General features: G+C 37.4%; 1 protein-coding gene and 1 non-coding gene across 2 annotated transcripts in view; both read left to right on the top strand.

Annotated features, from left to right (window-relative positions):
• BLK (BLK proto-oncogene, Src family tyrosine kinase) overlaps nt 1–15,276 on the top strand; it is a 45,202-nt gene that overhangs the window by 15,806 nt on the left and 14,120 nt on the right. The window contains exons 4-7 of the mRNA XM_070741761.1: nt 10,888–10,981; nt 12,708–12,806; nt 14,676–14,779; nt 15,008–15,154. Coding sequence (XP_070597862.1) covers nt 10,888–10,981; nt 12,708–12,806; nt 14,676–14,779; nt 15,008–15,154 — 444 coding nt within the window. The remainder of the gene's footprint in view (nt 1–10,887; nt 10,982–12,707; nt 12,807–14,675; nt 14,780–15,007; nt 15,155–15,276) is intronic.
• LOC139158264 (U5 spliceosomal RNA) lies at nt 12,163–12,275 on the top strand. Its single transcript, XR_011557655.1, has one exon. It is a non-coding gene; the product is annotated as a U5 spliceosomal RNA (small nuclear RNA).

The raw sequence follows: 15,276 nt of genomic DNA, 5'->3' as shown, positions 1-15,276 counted from the left end.
AACAATGTTATATCTACAGTATGTATATTACAAATATGTATTTGAGTAAGTAAGTAAGTAAGTAAGTAAGTAAGTAAGTAAGTAAGTAAGTAAGTAAGTAAGTAAGTAAATAAATAAATAAATAAATAAATAAATAAATAAATAAATAAATGCACAAGCATGCAGAGCTGCTAAAAGGCAGGAGTGGTTACTCCAGAGGAGGCCTCCTCAGGAGTAAGAGTTGGAGGTAATTGGCCACTCCCCTACTCTACTTAAGGAAAACCGGGCCAGTTGAATCTCTGCAGGAAACAACGTTTGAAATTTGTGTGTTTTGCTCTGTCTGGAAAATCTCAGCTCTGCTAATCTCCTGGGCATTTTGACAAACTTAATGAGCTATCAAAGACTAATTGCTATTCTTTGATTTAAAACTTTCTGAACTTATGCCAACTGTTAATGATGACTAACAGTTGGGCTTTTGCAAAAAAATACTGCTTTGAGGTTTATGTGTATGTGACCTCTACTAAGGCAGTCATTAGTAGCTGGCTATTGATTAAAATAAGTGTGTTTGCTACATTCTTAGCTGGGGCAGAACAATAATTCCCTCAACACTATCAAACTATTTACTAAGTCTGCACTGCTACTAATCTTCTCATCATTCCTATCACCCATCTGCTCCCACTTATGACTACATGGCATTATATTTACTGTTTCCTAATGTGATTTGATTGCTTATTTATATTCCATGACTATCATTAAGGCTTGTACCTTATGATTCCTGATGAATGTATCTTTTATTTTATTTACACTGAGAACATGTGCACCAAGACAAATTGCTTGTGTGTCCAATCACACTTGGCCAATAAAGAATTCTATTCTGTTCTGTTCTGTTCTATTCTATTCCAGGCTGTCCTTACCATTCTCTGAATGGACCTTCTCTTTGGGGCACTACAGCCACCAAACCAAACAGTAATGCAGTTTGTTAAAATGCTCTCAATTGTGCCTCTTTATAAGATTGCTAACTGGTAATAGAGTCATTCCATGTGAAACGGACCAATTTTAAAGATTATTTCCTTCTTTTTTTAAAAATTTTTTTATTCATTTTCTTAAAATAAACAAACACACATACAAACATTAAACATAGAGTGGGGGTGCATTTCCCCCGCTTCTCTTGAAAGTATAAATTCAAATACAGAAAAAGAATACATAGCTAAATATATATTAAATATTAAAAAGTCTAGTAGATTTAGGTTAAAATTTTCCAAATTTTAAGTACTATGCGTATATAAACCAAAATTCTTAATATGTTGCTTATACATAAACTAATATACCATAATCATCAAACGATACATTTAAACTAATTTTAACTACTATGCGTATATAAACCAAAATTCTTAATATGTTGCTTATACATAAACTAGTATACCATAATCATCAAACGATACATATAAACTAATATTAACATTGTTATTACCCAGGTAAAAGCAAATACAAAAGATTAACTAAAAGTAAATTTGTGTATCTTATTTTTTCTTATCTATCCATTTATAAACATTGTTCCATGTTTCATAGAATTTAGTATCTTCTTGATCATTTAAACGTCTTGTCATCATATCCATTTCAGCGCAATCTAATATTTTAGCTATGACTTCTTCTTCCTTGGGGATTTCTTCCCCCTTCCAATTTTGCGCATATATTATTCTAGCCGCAGTTAGTATGTGTATAATTAAATAAAGAATTTCTTTCTTATAAGTCTGATTGGTAATTCCTAATAAGTAAAATTCCGGGGTGTTTTCTATATCCTGCTTTACTATTTCTTTTATTATTTTCTCTATCATCTTCCAGTATATTTTAGCTTTACCACATGTCCACCATTGATGGTAGTAGGTTCCTATTTCTTTCTTGCATTTCCAACACAGTGGGGATGTTTTGGGAAACATTTTTGATATCCTATTTGGTGGGAGATGCCACCTGTAAAACATTTTAATTTGATTTTCTTTTAATGAGACTGATTTAGTCATTTTCCAGTTGTTAGTCCAAACTTTCTCCCATGTATCTATATCTATTTCCTTGCCGATATTTCTGCACCATCTTATCATAGTGTCTTTTAAAGTCAATTCTATATTTTTGTGAGCAATGAGGAATTTATATATTTTACCTATCATTTTTGTTGGGTTGGTAGTGATTAGATTACTTAGCCAATTTTTACTTTTATTAAAAATATAAAGGGTTTTATCCTTCTGATATCTAGATCGAATCTGGGCATAATGCCACCAATCTATTGTTATCCCTTCTTCTTGTAATTTAATCCTAGATTTTAACTTCATCTGGTCATTTAGTAATTCTTTGTATCTAAAAAATATTTTCTTGTCTTTTATAGACTTCGGATGTGTTATTGCTTCTAGGGGGGCAAGCCATTCTGGGATATTTAGAAAGTGGTTTTTCCTTATATCTTTCCAGACCTCTAATAGATACTTCCTTAATGTGTGTCTTTTAAAGTATGAGTGGTTTTTTTCCTTGTCATACCATATAAATGCGTGCCATCCAAGCATAAGATCATGTCCTTCTAGGTTTAATATTCTTTTATTCTCTAGAGTTATCCAATCTCTAATCCATGTTAAGGCGGCAGCCTGATAGTATAATTTCCAATTTGGAAGGCCAAATCCTCCTCTTTCTTTAATATCTTCTAGACAATTTATTTTTATCCTTGCTTTTTTCCCTTGCCATATAAATTTTTTAACTATATTTGTCAAAGTTTTAAAAAAGATTCCCCCTGGATTTATTGGGATTACCTGGAAGAGAAATAAGACCTTAGGTAAAATATTCAACTTAATTGTTGCAACTCTTCCTAGAAATGATATTTTCAGGTTATTCCACATTGCTAAGTCTTTTTTAATTTCTGTTAGTAGTTTTATATAATTATCATTTTTTAATGTTATTGTTTTCGCTGTTAGACATATTCCTAAGTATTTCACTTTTTAAACAATCTTTATTCCAGAAATGCTTTCTAATTTGGTTTCTTGTGTTTTGCTCATATTTTTTGTTAGAAAATGTGTTTTACTTTTGTTTATCTTTAAACCTGCTACCTTTCCATATTGTTCTATAGCTTGCAGTAATGTGGGGACTGTTGTTATCGGTTCTTCAATTATAAACGTTAAGTCATCTGCAAAGGCTTGAACTTTATAAGTTTCATCTCCTACAGTTAAACCTTTTATTTTAGGATCTGTTCTTATTTTAATTAATAGAGTTTCCAGAATCATAATGAATAACAATGGTGATATAGGGCAACCTTGACGAACTCCCCTATTTATCTCGAGTATTGGTAGTTGGTTATTGTTCAATATTATATTAGTTGTTTGTTTTGAATAGATAGTATCTATTAAATTAACAAATTTTGGGCCAAATCTCATTTTATTTAATTGCATTTTTATAAATATCCAATTGACGTTATCAAAGGCCTTTTGGGCATCTAAAAACATTAAGGATGCTGTCTTACCTGGATATTGTTCATAGTACTCTAGTGTATTTATAACTGTTCTGAGGTTATTTTTAATTTGTCTCCCTGGTAGAAACCCATTTTGATCTTGGTGTATTATTCCATTTATGACTCTTTTAAGTCTGTCTGCATAAATAGCAATAGATATCTTGTAATCTACATTTAATAATGATATAGGCCTGTAATTTTTGATTTTTTTCTGGCTCTGTACCCGGTTTGTGTATTAAAGTTGTTAGTGATTCTGACCAAGATTTAGGAATTTTACCCTCGAGTCTGCATTGGTTGAAAATTTCTAACATATTATTTCTTATTGTTTCATTTTCTATTTTATACCATTCTGCCAGTATGGCGTCTGGGCCCGTGGCCTTATTATTTTTCTGTTTTTTGATTGTTATTAGGAGTTCTTCCATTGTTATTGGTCCGTCCATAGTGGCCTGTTGGTCTTCTGTTATTTGTGGTAATTTTAAAGATTGTAAATAGTTAAAAACTTCATCTTCACTAATATTATCTTTTGCATATAGATCTTTATAAAAATTATACACAATGGCTGCCTTTCCTTCTGTATCATATTTTATTATACCATCTTTGTCTTCTAATTTTTTAATTAATTTTGATTGCCTCTGTTTTCTAAGTTTATATGCTAACCATCTGCCTGGTTTATTTGCATGTTCAAAATAGTGTTGCTTTGCTCTTTTAATTTTTTCAGTTATCTGGTTTTGTTCTATGATTCTAATTTTATGTTTAATTACATTTATTTCTGTTTTTAAATCTCTATTCTTAATATGCTGCTGCGATAAAAATTCTAGTTGTTTTAATTCATTTATTAATTGTACATATTTTAGTTTGTTTTCCTTGTTATATTTTGCTGTGTAGGATATTGTTAATCCTCTTATATAGGCTTTAACTGTATCCCATAAATTTTGTGGTGTAGTGTCGGAGTTCTTATTAATTTCAAAAAATATTTTTAATTCTTTTTCAATCCAATCCTTATATTTCTTATCATTTAAAATATTTCTATTCATCCGCCAGTTGTTCTGTTTATTATTAATTCTCATATAAACTACTATTGGGTTGTGATCACCCCATGTATTAAAATATTTCTATTCATCCGCCAGTTGTTCTGTTTATTATTAATTCTCATATAAAGTACTATTGGGTTGTGATCAGCCCATGTATTGACATCTATCCCGACCTGTTTTATTTGTTCTGCAACCATTTTTGGTGCCCATACCATGTCTATTCTTGTCCAGATTTTGTGGGGGTTGGAGTAGAAGGTATATTGTCTCTTGTGGGGGTATCTTTCCCTCCAGATATCATTTAATAATAGTTCCGCTTTCATTTTTTGAAAAGTACTAGGTAGTAGGTTCCTTCTTGTTTTTTTACTTTTTTTCCTTTTATTGTTACCTCCCCCCCCCTGAATGGTCTAGTTGTCTATTCACGATAGCATTAAAATCACCAATTATTAATACATTTTCAATAGCTAATTCTATTATTGTTTGGTGTAGTTTTTTGTAAAATGTCATTTGATCTTCATTGGGGCATAGATAGAAACAATAACTAGAGGTCTGGGTTCAATATCAACTTGTACAATCAATATTCTACCCTCATTATCCTTAAATATTTGTTTGGAATTTATAGAGTTCTCAACATACATCACTACTCCTCTTTTTTTTAATCTGCTAATGCAGCATACATTTTTCCAATTTTGGGATTCAACAGTAATTTTTGGTTACTTTTTTTAATATGCACTTCTTGTAGTATTGCAATTTGAGCATTTTGATTTCTGATTTTGGAAAAGATTTGTTTCCTTTTCCTTGGTTCATTAAGTCCATTGACATTTACAGAAAAGATTTTTAAGTCTTTACTTGTTGTCATTTAGTAGGTTTTTTGGTTTCTCGCTGAGGTTGAACTCTTCTGGCACCTTGGTCCTGCTCGATTATCTGAGCAGTGGCCCCCAAGACTTCTTCTTGTTGGATTGCTGGTTTTTCCCCTGGTTGCTGTTGCACTGGTTGTTGTTGGACCACTTGTTGCTTAGCTGTCTGGTCCAGATGGCTGATACCGCTATTTTCAAAGAAGTACATGGCTTGATCTATATTTTCCAATTTGTATCTTGTAGAACGCCAAGTCAGAGATAGACCTTGTGGAATGAGCCAACGGAAAGTTATATTTTCTTTAATCAAAATTCTGGTTAGGAAGTGATAATCTCTTCTGCTTTCTCTGACACTTCTTGGAACTTGTTTTAATATTTTTATTTCCATTCCTTGATGTTGGAGTTTGGAATTTCTTGACCAGTGGAGTATGTCATCTCGCAAAGCTTTTCTTGTGAACTTGATGTGTATCTCTCTTGGAAGATTGTGGTGACGGATGTAGCTATTCGAAGTTCTGAAAACTTCATCGATTTCTTTCAGTAGTGCTGTGGGATCCTCTTGGGGTATTCCTCCAATAGTTTCAGCCATAGTCATTTTTAAATCTTCATCTTTTTCCTCTTTTATATTCTGAAATCGTAGCCCATACGAAGCACGTTGCATCTCCAACTGAGTGATTGATTCATCATATCTTCTATATCGTGCATCAGCTCTACCTTCAAGGTAGTCCATTCTTTTTTCGGTTTTATCAGACTTCTCTTCAACTTTTTTAACTCGGTCATCACTTTCTTGTAGTGTTTGTTGCATCTCCTTTATCTGGTCTTTCATCTCTCCCATGTCAGCTTTCAGTTCAGCCATCTCCGTTTTAAATTCTGCCAGCTCTGATTTTATAGCTTCTCTTTGTTGTGTTGCGTCCTCTTTTATAGCCTCTCGTTGTTGGGTTGCATCTTCTTGAGATTTAAACATAAAGTCTTTCAATGTATTTAAAGTTTCTTGTATTGTTGCAAAGTTGGACTGCATTGTTTTGTCTTTGTCTTTGTCCTTGGTAGACATAGTTAACACCTGGTGCGACGGTGAAAGATGTGGTGATCCTTGTGGGGAGGGAATTGCTGCTGTAGTTTGTTTTTTAACCGTTTTAACAAAGGTTGAGGTGCTTGACATTATCAAATTTGAATCCACTATTTAAAATTTAAAATTACTTTCAATTTATATGTAGTAAAAGGAAAAGAATTCCTATAAATTCCAAACCTGTTCAATTTACCTTATTGACAATTTCCCTTCAAATATAGCAGTGATGGGCAACCTTTTGAGCTTGGTGTGTCAAAATTCGCCAAAAAACCAAGCATAACTCGGGTGGTGTGTCACCTTGAGAAAAAAACATAATTTTGTGATATTTATAGTTTAAATCAGTGTTTCCCAACCTTTTTTGAGCCGCGGCACATTATTCACATTTACAAAATCCTGGGGAACATTGAGCGGTGGGGGGGGGCCCAAAAAAAAGTTTGGACAAAAAAATATCTCTCTTCCTCCCTTTCGCTCTATTTCTCTCTCCCTCTTTCTTTCTCTCTCTCCCTTCCTTCCTCTTTCTTTCCCCCTCTCTCTCCATCTCTCTTTGTTTCTCCCTTCTTTCCTCTCTTTTTTGCCCTCCTTCTCTCTCCCTCCTTCCCTCCCTCAATGTCTTTCCCTCACCCTCCTTCCCCCTCTTTCTCTCTCTCTCTCTTGCTTTCTCTCTCTCTCTTGCTGTCTTTCTCTCCCCCCTCTCTCTCCCTCTCTTGCTATCTCTCTTTTTTTGCTTTCTCTCTTTCTCTCCCCCTCTCTCCTTCTCTTACTATCTCTTTCTCTCTCTTTCTGTTTCCCCTCTCTCCCTCTCTCTCCCTCTCCCTCTCTTGCTATCTCTTTCTCTCTCTTTCTCTCCCCCCTCTCCCTTTCTCTCTCTCCCTCTCTTGCTATCTCTTTCTCTCTTTCTTTCCCCCCTCTCTCCCTCTCTCTTTCTCTCTCTTCCTCTGTTGCTATCCCCCCTCTCTTTCTCTCCCTGTCTTGCTATCTTTCTCTCTTTCTTTCCCCCCTCTCCCTCTCTCTCCCTCTCCCTCTCTTGCTATCTCTTTCTCTCTCTTTCTCTCCTCCCTCTCCCTTTCTCTCTCTCCCTCTCTTGCTATCTCTTTCTCTCTTTCTTTCCCCCCTCTCTCCCTCTCTCTTTCTCTCTCTTCCTCTGTTGCTATCCCCCCTCTCTTTCTCTCCCTGTCTTGCTATCTTTCTCTCTTTCTTTCCCCCCTCTCCCTCTCTCTTTCTCTCTCCCTCTGTTGCTATCCCCCTCTCTCTTTCTCTCTGTCCCTCTCTTGCTAACCCCCTCTCTCCCTCTCTTGCTATCTTTCTCTCCCCCCTCTCCCTCTCTTTCTCTCTCCCTCTCTTGCTATCTCTTTCTCTCCCCCTCTCTCCCTCTCTCCCTCTCTTGCTATCTCTTTCTCTCTTTCTCTCCCCCCTCTCCCTTTCTCTCTCTCCCTCTCTTGCTATCTTTCTCTCTTTCTTTCCCCCCTCTCTCCCTCTCTCTTTCTCTCTCTCCCTCTGTTGCTATCCCCCCTCTCTCTTTCTCTCTCTCCCTCTGTTGCTATCTCTTTCTCTCTTTCTTTCCCCCCTCTCCCTCTCTCTTTCTCTCTCTCCCTGTTGCTATCCCCCTCTCTCTTTCTCTCTGTCCCTCTCTTGCTAACAACCTCTCTCTCTCTCTTGCTATCTTTCTCTCCCCCCTCTCCCTCTCTTTCTCTCTCCCTCTCTTGCTATCTCTTTCTCTCTCCCTCTCTCCCTCCCTCTCTTGCTATCTCTTTCTCTCTTTCTCTCCCCCTCTCCCTTTCTCTCTCTCCCTCTCTTGCTATCTCTTTCTCTCTTTCTTTCCCCCTCTCTCCCTCTCTCTTTCTCTCTCTCCCTCTGTTGCTATCCCCCTCTCTCTTTCTCTCTGTCCCTCTCTTGCTAACCCCCTCTCTCCCTCTCTTGCTATCTCTTTCTCTCCCCCCCTCTCCCTCTCTTTCTCTCTCCCTCTCTTGCTATCTCTTTCTTTCTCTTTCTCCCCCCCTCTCCCTCTCTCTTTCTCTCTGTCCCTCTCTTGCTAACCCCCCTCTCTCTCCCTCTCTTGCTATCTCTTTCTCTCCCCCCTCTCTCCCTCTCTTTTTCTCTCAGCAGCGGCAGCAGGGTGATCAGCTGTGAGGCGGAGCTTCGGAACCGAGGCACCGACGGCGGCGGCTAGACATGTTGTGCCCAGCTAGGAGGCGGTGTTCTGCCCCCCCCAGCTGAAACTGACGTCCGGCCGGGGCGATTCTTCCCCGGCCGGACAGGCATGCTGGCATGCTTGTGCTGCCAAAGGCAGCGTGTGGGCGTGCCTGCGCTCTGCACAGGCGCGCCCAGCTGGGAGGCGGTGTTCTCGCCCCTCCCAGCTATCGCAAATATCGGCGCCGCGTGTCACCAAAAATGGCTACGCGTGTCAGTGCTGACACGCGTGTCATAGGTTCGCCATCACTGAAATATAGCAATATATCAATCCAATTACTAACAGAATTCAAAATATATTGTTATTTTTAAAACTTTAGATAGGCAATACCAAAAGAACCAGGTGTAAAACTTTAAAAATAAGAAAGAAGTAAGAACTAAAAAGAAGTGATCTAAAAAGAGGACAGAATAAATGAGAAAAAATAACTATTCATAGAAGGCAAAAAAGAACATAGAAAGAAAAAATTATGGGAGAGGGAAGAAGAGAAAAATAGGAAAAAGAGTAGAGGAAATTATTCTAGGGGAGAGAAAAAGGAAGGAGGTGGTATTTTAATTCCACTGAAAAAGAGCAGGAAACCAAGGTTTATTAACAACGCATATGTTTCAAATCAATTTTCTTTTAAAAATAACACTGCACAAAAGAAGAAAAGAAAAGAATCAAAAAGAGACCAGGGAAGAAAATAGTTATTCTAAAAGACAAAATATCAGTATTATATACTTATGTTCTTCTTATAGGTCGAATAGTTGTTCTGGCAAATAGGGGTTGTAGATCCAAGTGTCAAGGGGTAAAGTTGTATTTCGTTCCATTTTCAAATTCAAAGGCAAAGTCAAGTTAAAAGTTTTCGTTTGTTTAGAATAGAGTAAGTTTATTTTCCAGATCCAAGACAAGGGTAAAGAGGCAAATCTTAAAATGGAGTCAGGTTAAGTTTCGTGCAGCAAGGCAGATGTTGGGAAATTCTCAGCAAATAATCCAGAAACGATCAGCAAGTAATCCAAGTACGTTAATCCAGAAGTAAATAATCCAAAGGAAAGCCTGGATAAACTCTTTGTGATTTAATGTTTCAGTTCCTTTTATTTTCCATTTATTTTCAAGTTATGCGTTATTTCGTTATTGTATAAAAAAGAACAACAAGGTGAGAAGAAAGGCAGCAAGACCGTGTTCCTCCGCTGTCAGAGTTAAAGCCCGGAACACTATGTTTTTAACGATCTAAAAAATACGAATTCCAATCATCGTTGCAGATTTCCTTTAGCAATTTAGATTTTCTATATAGTCATATCAAATTTAAATTATTTTATTAATCCATAGAGTAAAAGAAATATTTTTTAAGTTCCAAAGTTCAAGTTCAAGATGGAAAAAACAAAAGTGAAAAAATTAGATTCGGCTGTTATTTGCGGATGGATACTAATTGTCCAAAAGAAAAACTTTCACCTTCGCCTTATTGAAGAAAAACTTTCACTTGAAACTTTTACTGTGATCAAGTCTTCTGTTTTTGAACATGAAACGAAAAAAGAGTTTTTTACCTTAGGTCTTTTTGTCTGTTGTATTCCTTTTCAGTCAGATAGATTGCAATAATTTCACTTTCTACAGCTTTCTCTTGCTTCCCGCTGGGTATGGAGAGAATGCACTGGCCGAATCTTCCTACAGAAGGAAGATCGGTTCTCCCTTCTCCGAAGCTGCGGGGCGAACCGCTGCCTCCGGAGCTTCAGTGATGGCTCCTCGGACAGAGGGGAGCCCCCTGTTCTGGGATCGGGCCATCCGAGCCCGATCCGATCGCAACTGGCGACCTTCGGAGGGGTAGAAGGAATCTCGAGGCAGAGCGCTGCCGAAGAGATCCCGCTGCGGTCTCCTCCAGACCGGAAGTCTTTAAAGATTATTTCCACCTTACCACTGGTCCACTTGACATGGAATGACCCAATATCTTATTGTTGCTGGACCCAGCAAATAAACACTTAGGGTTTATTTCCTTTCATTATTATTTTTCTTGTAAATAATTTTTATTGTTTTTTTTAAATATGACAGTAAATTGCTCTGGAAGCAAATAGGAATTAAACCACTACTAGATTTCCTTGGAACTAGCTATATAAGGACTGGTTTCAGGAATGTTATAGCCAAGTCAAAACTATTATTAAAAGACTATTAAGACTTGGACATTCAGGTGCCACTCTGGCTTTGTCTAATAAGAAATAGGATCTGAAAACCCTCCTAATTTAACTAACATTTTGAGCTATTCACCCAGTTCTTATTTATATTTTACTCTAGACCCAATCAAAGTTTCTGTTTGTCTCATGCTATAGGCAAGAAATATGTAACAGCACAATATGATTTTGTCTCTACGAGTGATCGAGATCTGCCTTTGACTGTAGGAGAGAAATTTGAAGTCTTCTGCAGGTGGGTACACTTATCAGCTTTCGATTCATTTAATCTTGCCCCAATATTTGGAATCACTGAGTCTGTCATCTGCACCTCTATAACTGTGTGGATTGGTTCTGCAACCCAATAGACACAGATTTCAGAGAATAATCAGAACTGCAAAAATAAAATAAAAAAATTGCTACCTGCCTGCCTTCCACTGAGGACCTGTATATTGCACGAGTCAAAAAGAGGGTTGTGAAAATATCTGCAGACCCCTCACATCCTGGTCACAAACTGTTTCAACTCCTACCATCAAAACAATGCTATAGAGCACTGCACACCAGAACAACTAGACACAAGAATGTTTTTTTCCCGAACACCATCACTCTGCTAAACAAATAATTTCCTCAACACTGTCAAATAATTTACTAAGTGTGCACTGCTATTAATTTTCTCATCGTTCCCATCACCCACCTGCTCCCATATGATTTGTCTGGTACCTAATATGATTTGATTGCTTATTTGTACCTGGAACAGTGATGGGCTCCTATGGGAAAGGTCAGGTATGCAGTACTGGTAGCAAAATTTTGGTCAGGTACACAGTACCGGTAGCAAATGTTTGATTTTTCCCCCTTTTTTTCCCTTCTGGGCTCTGGATATGTTTTTCCTATCACAGTAAATGAGTTTGAATGTGTATAATATAAGAAGAGCTGTGTGTATGCGTGTGTACATACACTTTATATAGTAGCTAATCAGGGGTGGGCTACTGCCCTGATGGGGGGGGAATGCACAAGCCACGCCCACAGTGTGGTAGTAAAAAATGCACAAGCCACGCCCACAGTGTGGTAGTAAAAATTTTGGTAGCCCATCACTGACCTGGATTATCATTAAATGTTGTGCCTTACAATTCTTGACAAACGTGTCTTTTCTTTTATGTACACTGAGAGCATGTGCACCAAGATTAATTCCTTGTGTGACCAATCACACTTGGCCAATAAAAAATTCTATCCTATCCTATCCTATTATATGCCGCCCCGAGTTTGCGGAGAGGGGCGGCATATAAATCCAATAAATCTAATCTAATCTAATCCTATCCTATCCTATCCTGTATTTCTTTTATCATCAGTTTCAGAAAAATACTTCTCAAATACTTCTCAGAACAGAAACAAAAATTCCTGCATTATATTTGCTTTGTTCATCTGCATCTAACTTGGAACAAACTCTGATTTCTTGTCAGATTGTATAAATCTTTCACCTTTTACTAAAGATTTTCTTAGAGAGGAACATTTATGAGTATTTTACTATTTTTTAAGGCAAGAGCCATGGTGGCACAGTGGTTAAAAAGCAGTATTTCAGGTTAATTCTGCTGACAGCCAGCAGTTCGATTCTCACTGGCTCAAGGTTGACTCAGATTTCCATCCTTCTGGGGTCAATAAAATGAGGGCCCAGATTGTTTGGGGCAATATGCTAATTATGTAAACCACTTAGAAAGGGCTGTAAAGCACTGTGAAGTGGTACATAAATCTAAGTGCTATTGCCGCAGTGGAAATGTTCAGAAGAGATTTTCAGAAACTGTCCATTCCTCCTAGTGTTAGTCAGTCATAATAATGATGCTATAATAGCCACTTGAAGGTCTCTGTCCAATAACAGGACTTCCTAAGGTGTAAGTGTATCCTATTTAAAATGGATTAAAGGGATCTTAATTCTTACTGTTTGTTGTTTCGTTTATTTACTTACTTATTTATTTTTATTTTGTTCACAGTGAAGGGGAGTGGTGGTTAGCAAAATCCCTTACTACAGGAAAGCAAGGCTACATTCCTAGCAATTTCATAGCCCACGTGAACAGCCTGGAAGAAGAAGAGTAAGTCTGAGAAAGCCAGGAAGCTAAGAGATGGAGAGCTCTTGACATTTTTGTGATGCATGCAAAGAAATTATCTGATATCTTGTGGAAAATCTAAATGATATCTAAGGCTGTTTCTTACCATCTTGATAATTACATAAGCAATTACCTGGTCCATGTGTACATGTGTACATACATATGTTTGCACATATGCTTCCTCTGTTCACTCTCTTTCACATTCCTTGGCCAGCAGAGAGGTCCTCCTGATGAGGTGTCTAGACCTAGACCCAGTCCTCATCCTCCTTCTCTTCCTCAAGCAGTCCCAGCCCCCAGAAGATATTGAGCATTTTACTGTTCCCATGACTTTAGTTTAGGGCAGTGATGGTGAACCTTTTTTTCCTCAGATGCCAAAAGAGTGTGCGTGTGCACTATTGCACATGTGTGAGTGCACACACCCATAATGCAATGCGTGAGGACGGAGAAAACAGCTTTCCCCACCCTCTGGAAGTCCTCCGGAGGCTGGAAACAGCCTGTTTCCCAACTTCTGGTGGGCCCAATAGGCTCGTGTTTTGCCCTCCTCAGGCTCCAAAGGCTTCCCTGGAACCAGGGGAGGGTAAAAATGCTCTCCTCCATCCCCCAGAGGCTCTCTGGAAGGCAAAAACACCGTCCCAGAGCCTCTGTGTGAGCCAAAAATCAGCTGGCCAGCATACCCAAGCACGTTGTAGCTGAGCTAGGACAACAGCTCAGATGCCAGCAGATATCACCACGTCACCTGTGGCACCCATGCCATAGGATCACCATCACTGGTCTAGGGCTATGTCAGAAGCAGTGCCCACCGTGGAGAGCAGGAGTGGGTGGATGAAAGAAAGAAGCATTGATCAAGGCAAGAAGCCATATCGTTGTCAAGAAACCCACCAGGTTGTACCAAGGTCAATTAGTAGGCCTCCACCATCAGGCTGCTCCATTTCCCAGACAGCTTCCTAGCTAAATGAAATAATTATTATTCAAGCCTTCTTTTAATAAGACTTGTATAATTATTTTTTAAATTAATGAATGTAACCTAATATTTCTTATTTTGTCCACTTACTTAGTATCTTTGTACTGGTTTGTTTCCTTGCAATGAGGACAATGAATATTGTTATGCTTATTGGTTTCATTTGACTTTTTCCCCAAAGTACACAGTTGACATCACAAAAGACTAGCAGTAGATAAGTGATAAGATGAACTGGTCTGTTGACAAGGAAGAAAAAATGTTTCACCCACAAGGTCTGCATTATTAATGGCTGATTCAGGAATGTAGTTGACCCTATAAGGGACAGGGACCAATGAACAAAAGCAATTATATGCACATTTATTGTATGCATCTTCACTTAGCTTAATACAACTTGTCCCAGAAAAATGTATGCGGGCTGTACAACTACAGATTTAAAGGGCAAACACAGGGAAGCAAAAATGAAATAATAATGAAAGCAAAGAAGCTGTTAATTAAAGAAATTGAGAATTTTCAGGAGACATTTAATATATTCCTCTGTACAAACCAGTGCAATTAATTGTCTATTAAGTTTAAACATTTCAATACAAAACTATAAAAAATAAATTGTTAAGATTACACAGCATTAAATTATATTTTTGAACTTCTGAATTCACTATTAAATTTAGTGAAAAGCTAGAGGAAAACAATTATAATTTGCAATTTTCTGGATTTCCAGGCTTTTTTAAAAAAAAATCATTGGTCAAGCTCAGTGTTTTTCACACTTGACCCTTTTAAGATGTGTGAATGTCAATTCTCCAAGTTCCCCAGCCAAGTTTGAAGTTACCAAGTCTGGCGGGGGGAGGGGGACCTGCTTTAGTTGGAATTATTGTATAAAATGATTCCTCTTTCTTTTTCAGATGGTTTTTTAAAGACCTTAACAGAAAAGATGCTGAACGTTTATTAATGTTGTCTAGCAACAATACAGGCTCGTTTTTGATAAGGGAAAGTGAAAGTGTTCCAGGTAAGAAGTTGTAGAATTGTTTTGCATATAAAGCAGGCATGGTTTTTACTTACCTTCCCTGCCAATTCACAAATGTGAGTGTGTGTACATGCTGAATGGAATAGCACCCTCTATGATAGACTGTTCCTTCTGATGGCACAATTTATTATTATTATTATTATTATTATTATTATTATTATTATTAATTAGATTTGCATGCCGCCCCTCCCCTTTTTTCTCTTGCTCCAGGTGCATTTTCACTTTCCGTTAGAGACATCATCTCTCAAGGGGATATTATTAAGCATTACAAAATCTCCACTATGGATCAAGGTGGATACTACATCACTCCCCAGATTACATTTTCTTCTTTGCAAAAGCTTGTCAAGTATTATTCCAGTAAGAATACTTCTGAAACCTATCAGATTCATACTTAATAAGACACAAAGCAGAAAATATTCCATAGGAGCAGAACAATTTAGCTTAAGTGCTCTAAGTTCTTTGTAACGTGAAAAACGCAG

Source organism: Erythrolamprus reginae, chromosome 1 (genome assembly GCF_031021105.1).
Source record: "Erythrolamprus reginae isolate rEryReg1 chromosome 1, rEryReg1.hap1, whole genome shotgun sequence".
NCBI lineage: Eukaryota > Metazoa > Chordata > Lepidosauria > Squamata > Dipsadidae > Erythrolamprus > Erythrolamprus reginae.
This window is presented reverse-complemented; position numbering and strand designations above follow the sequence as displayed.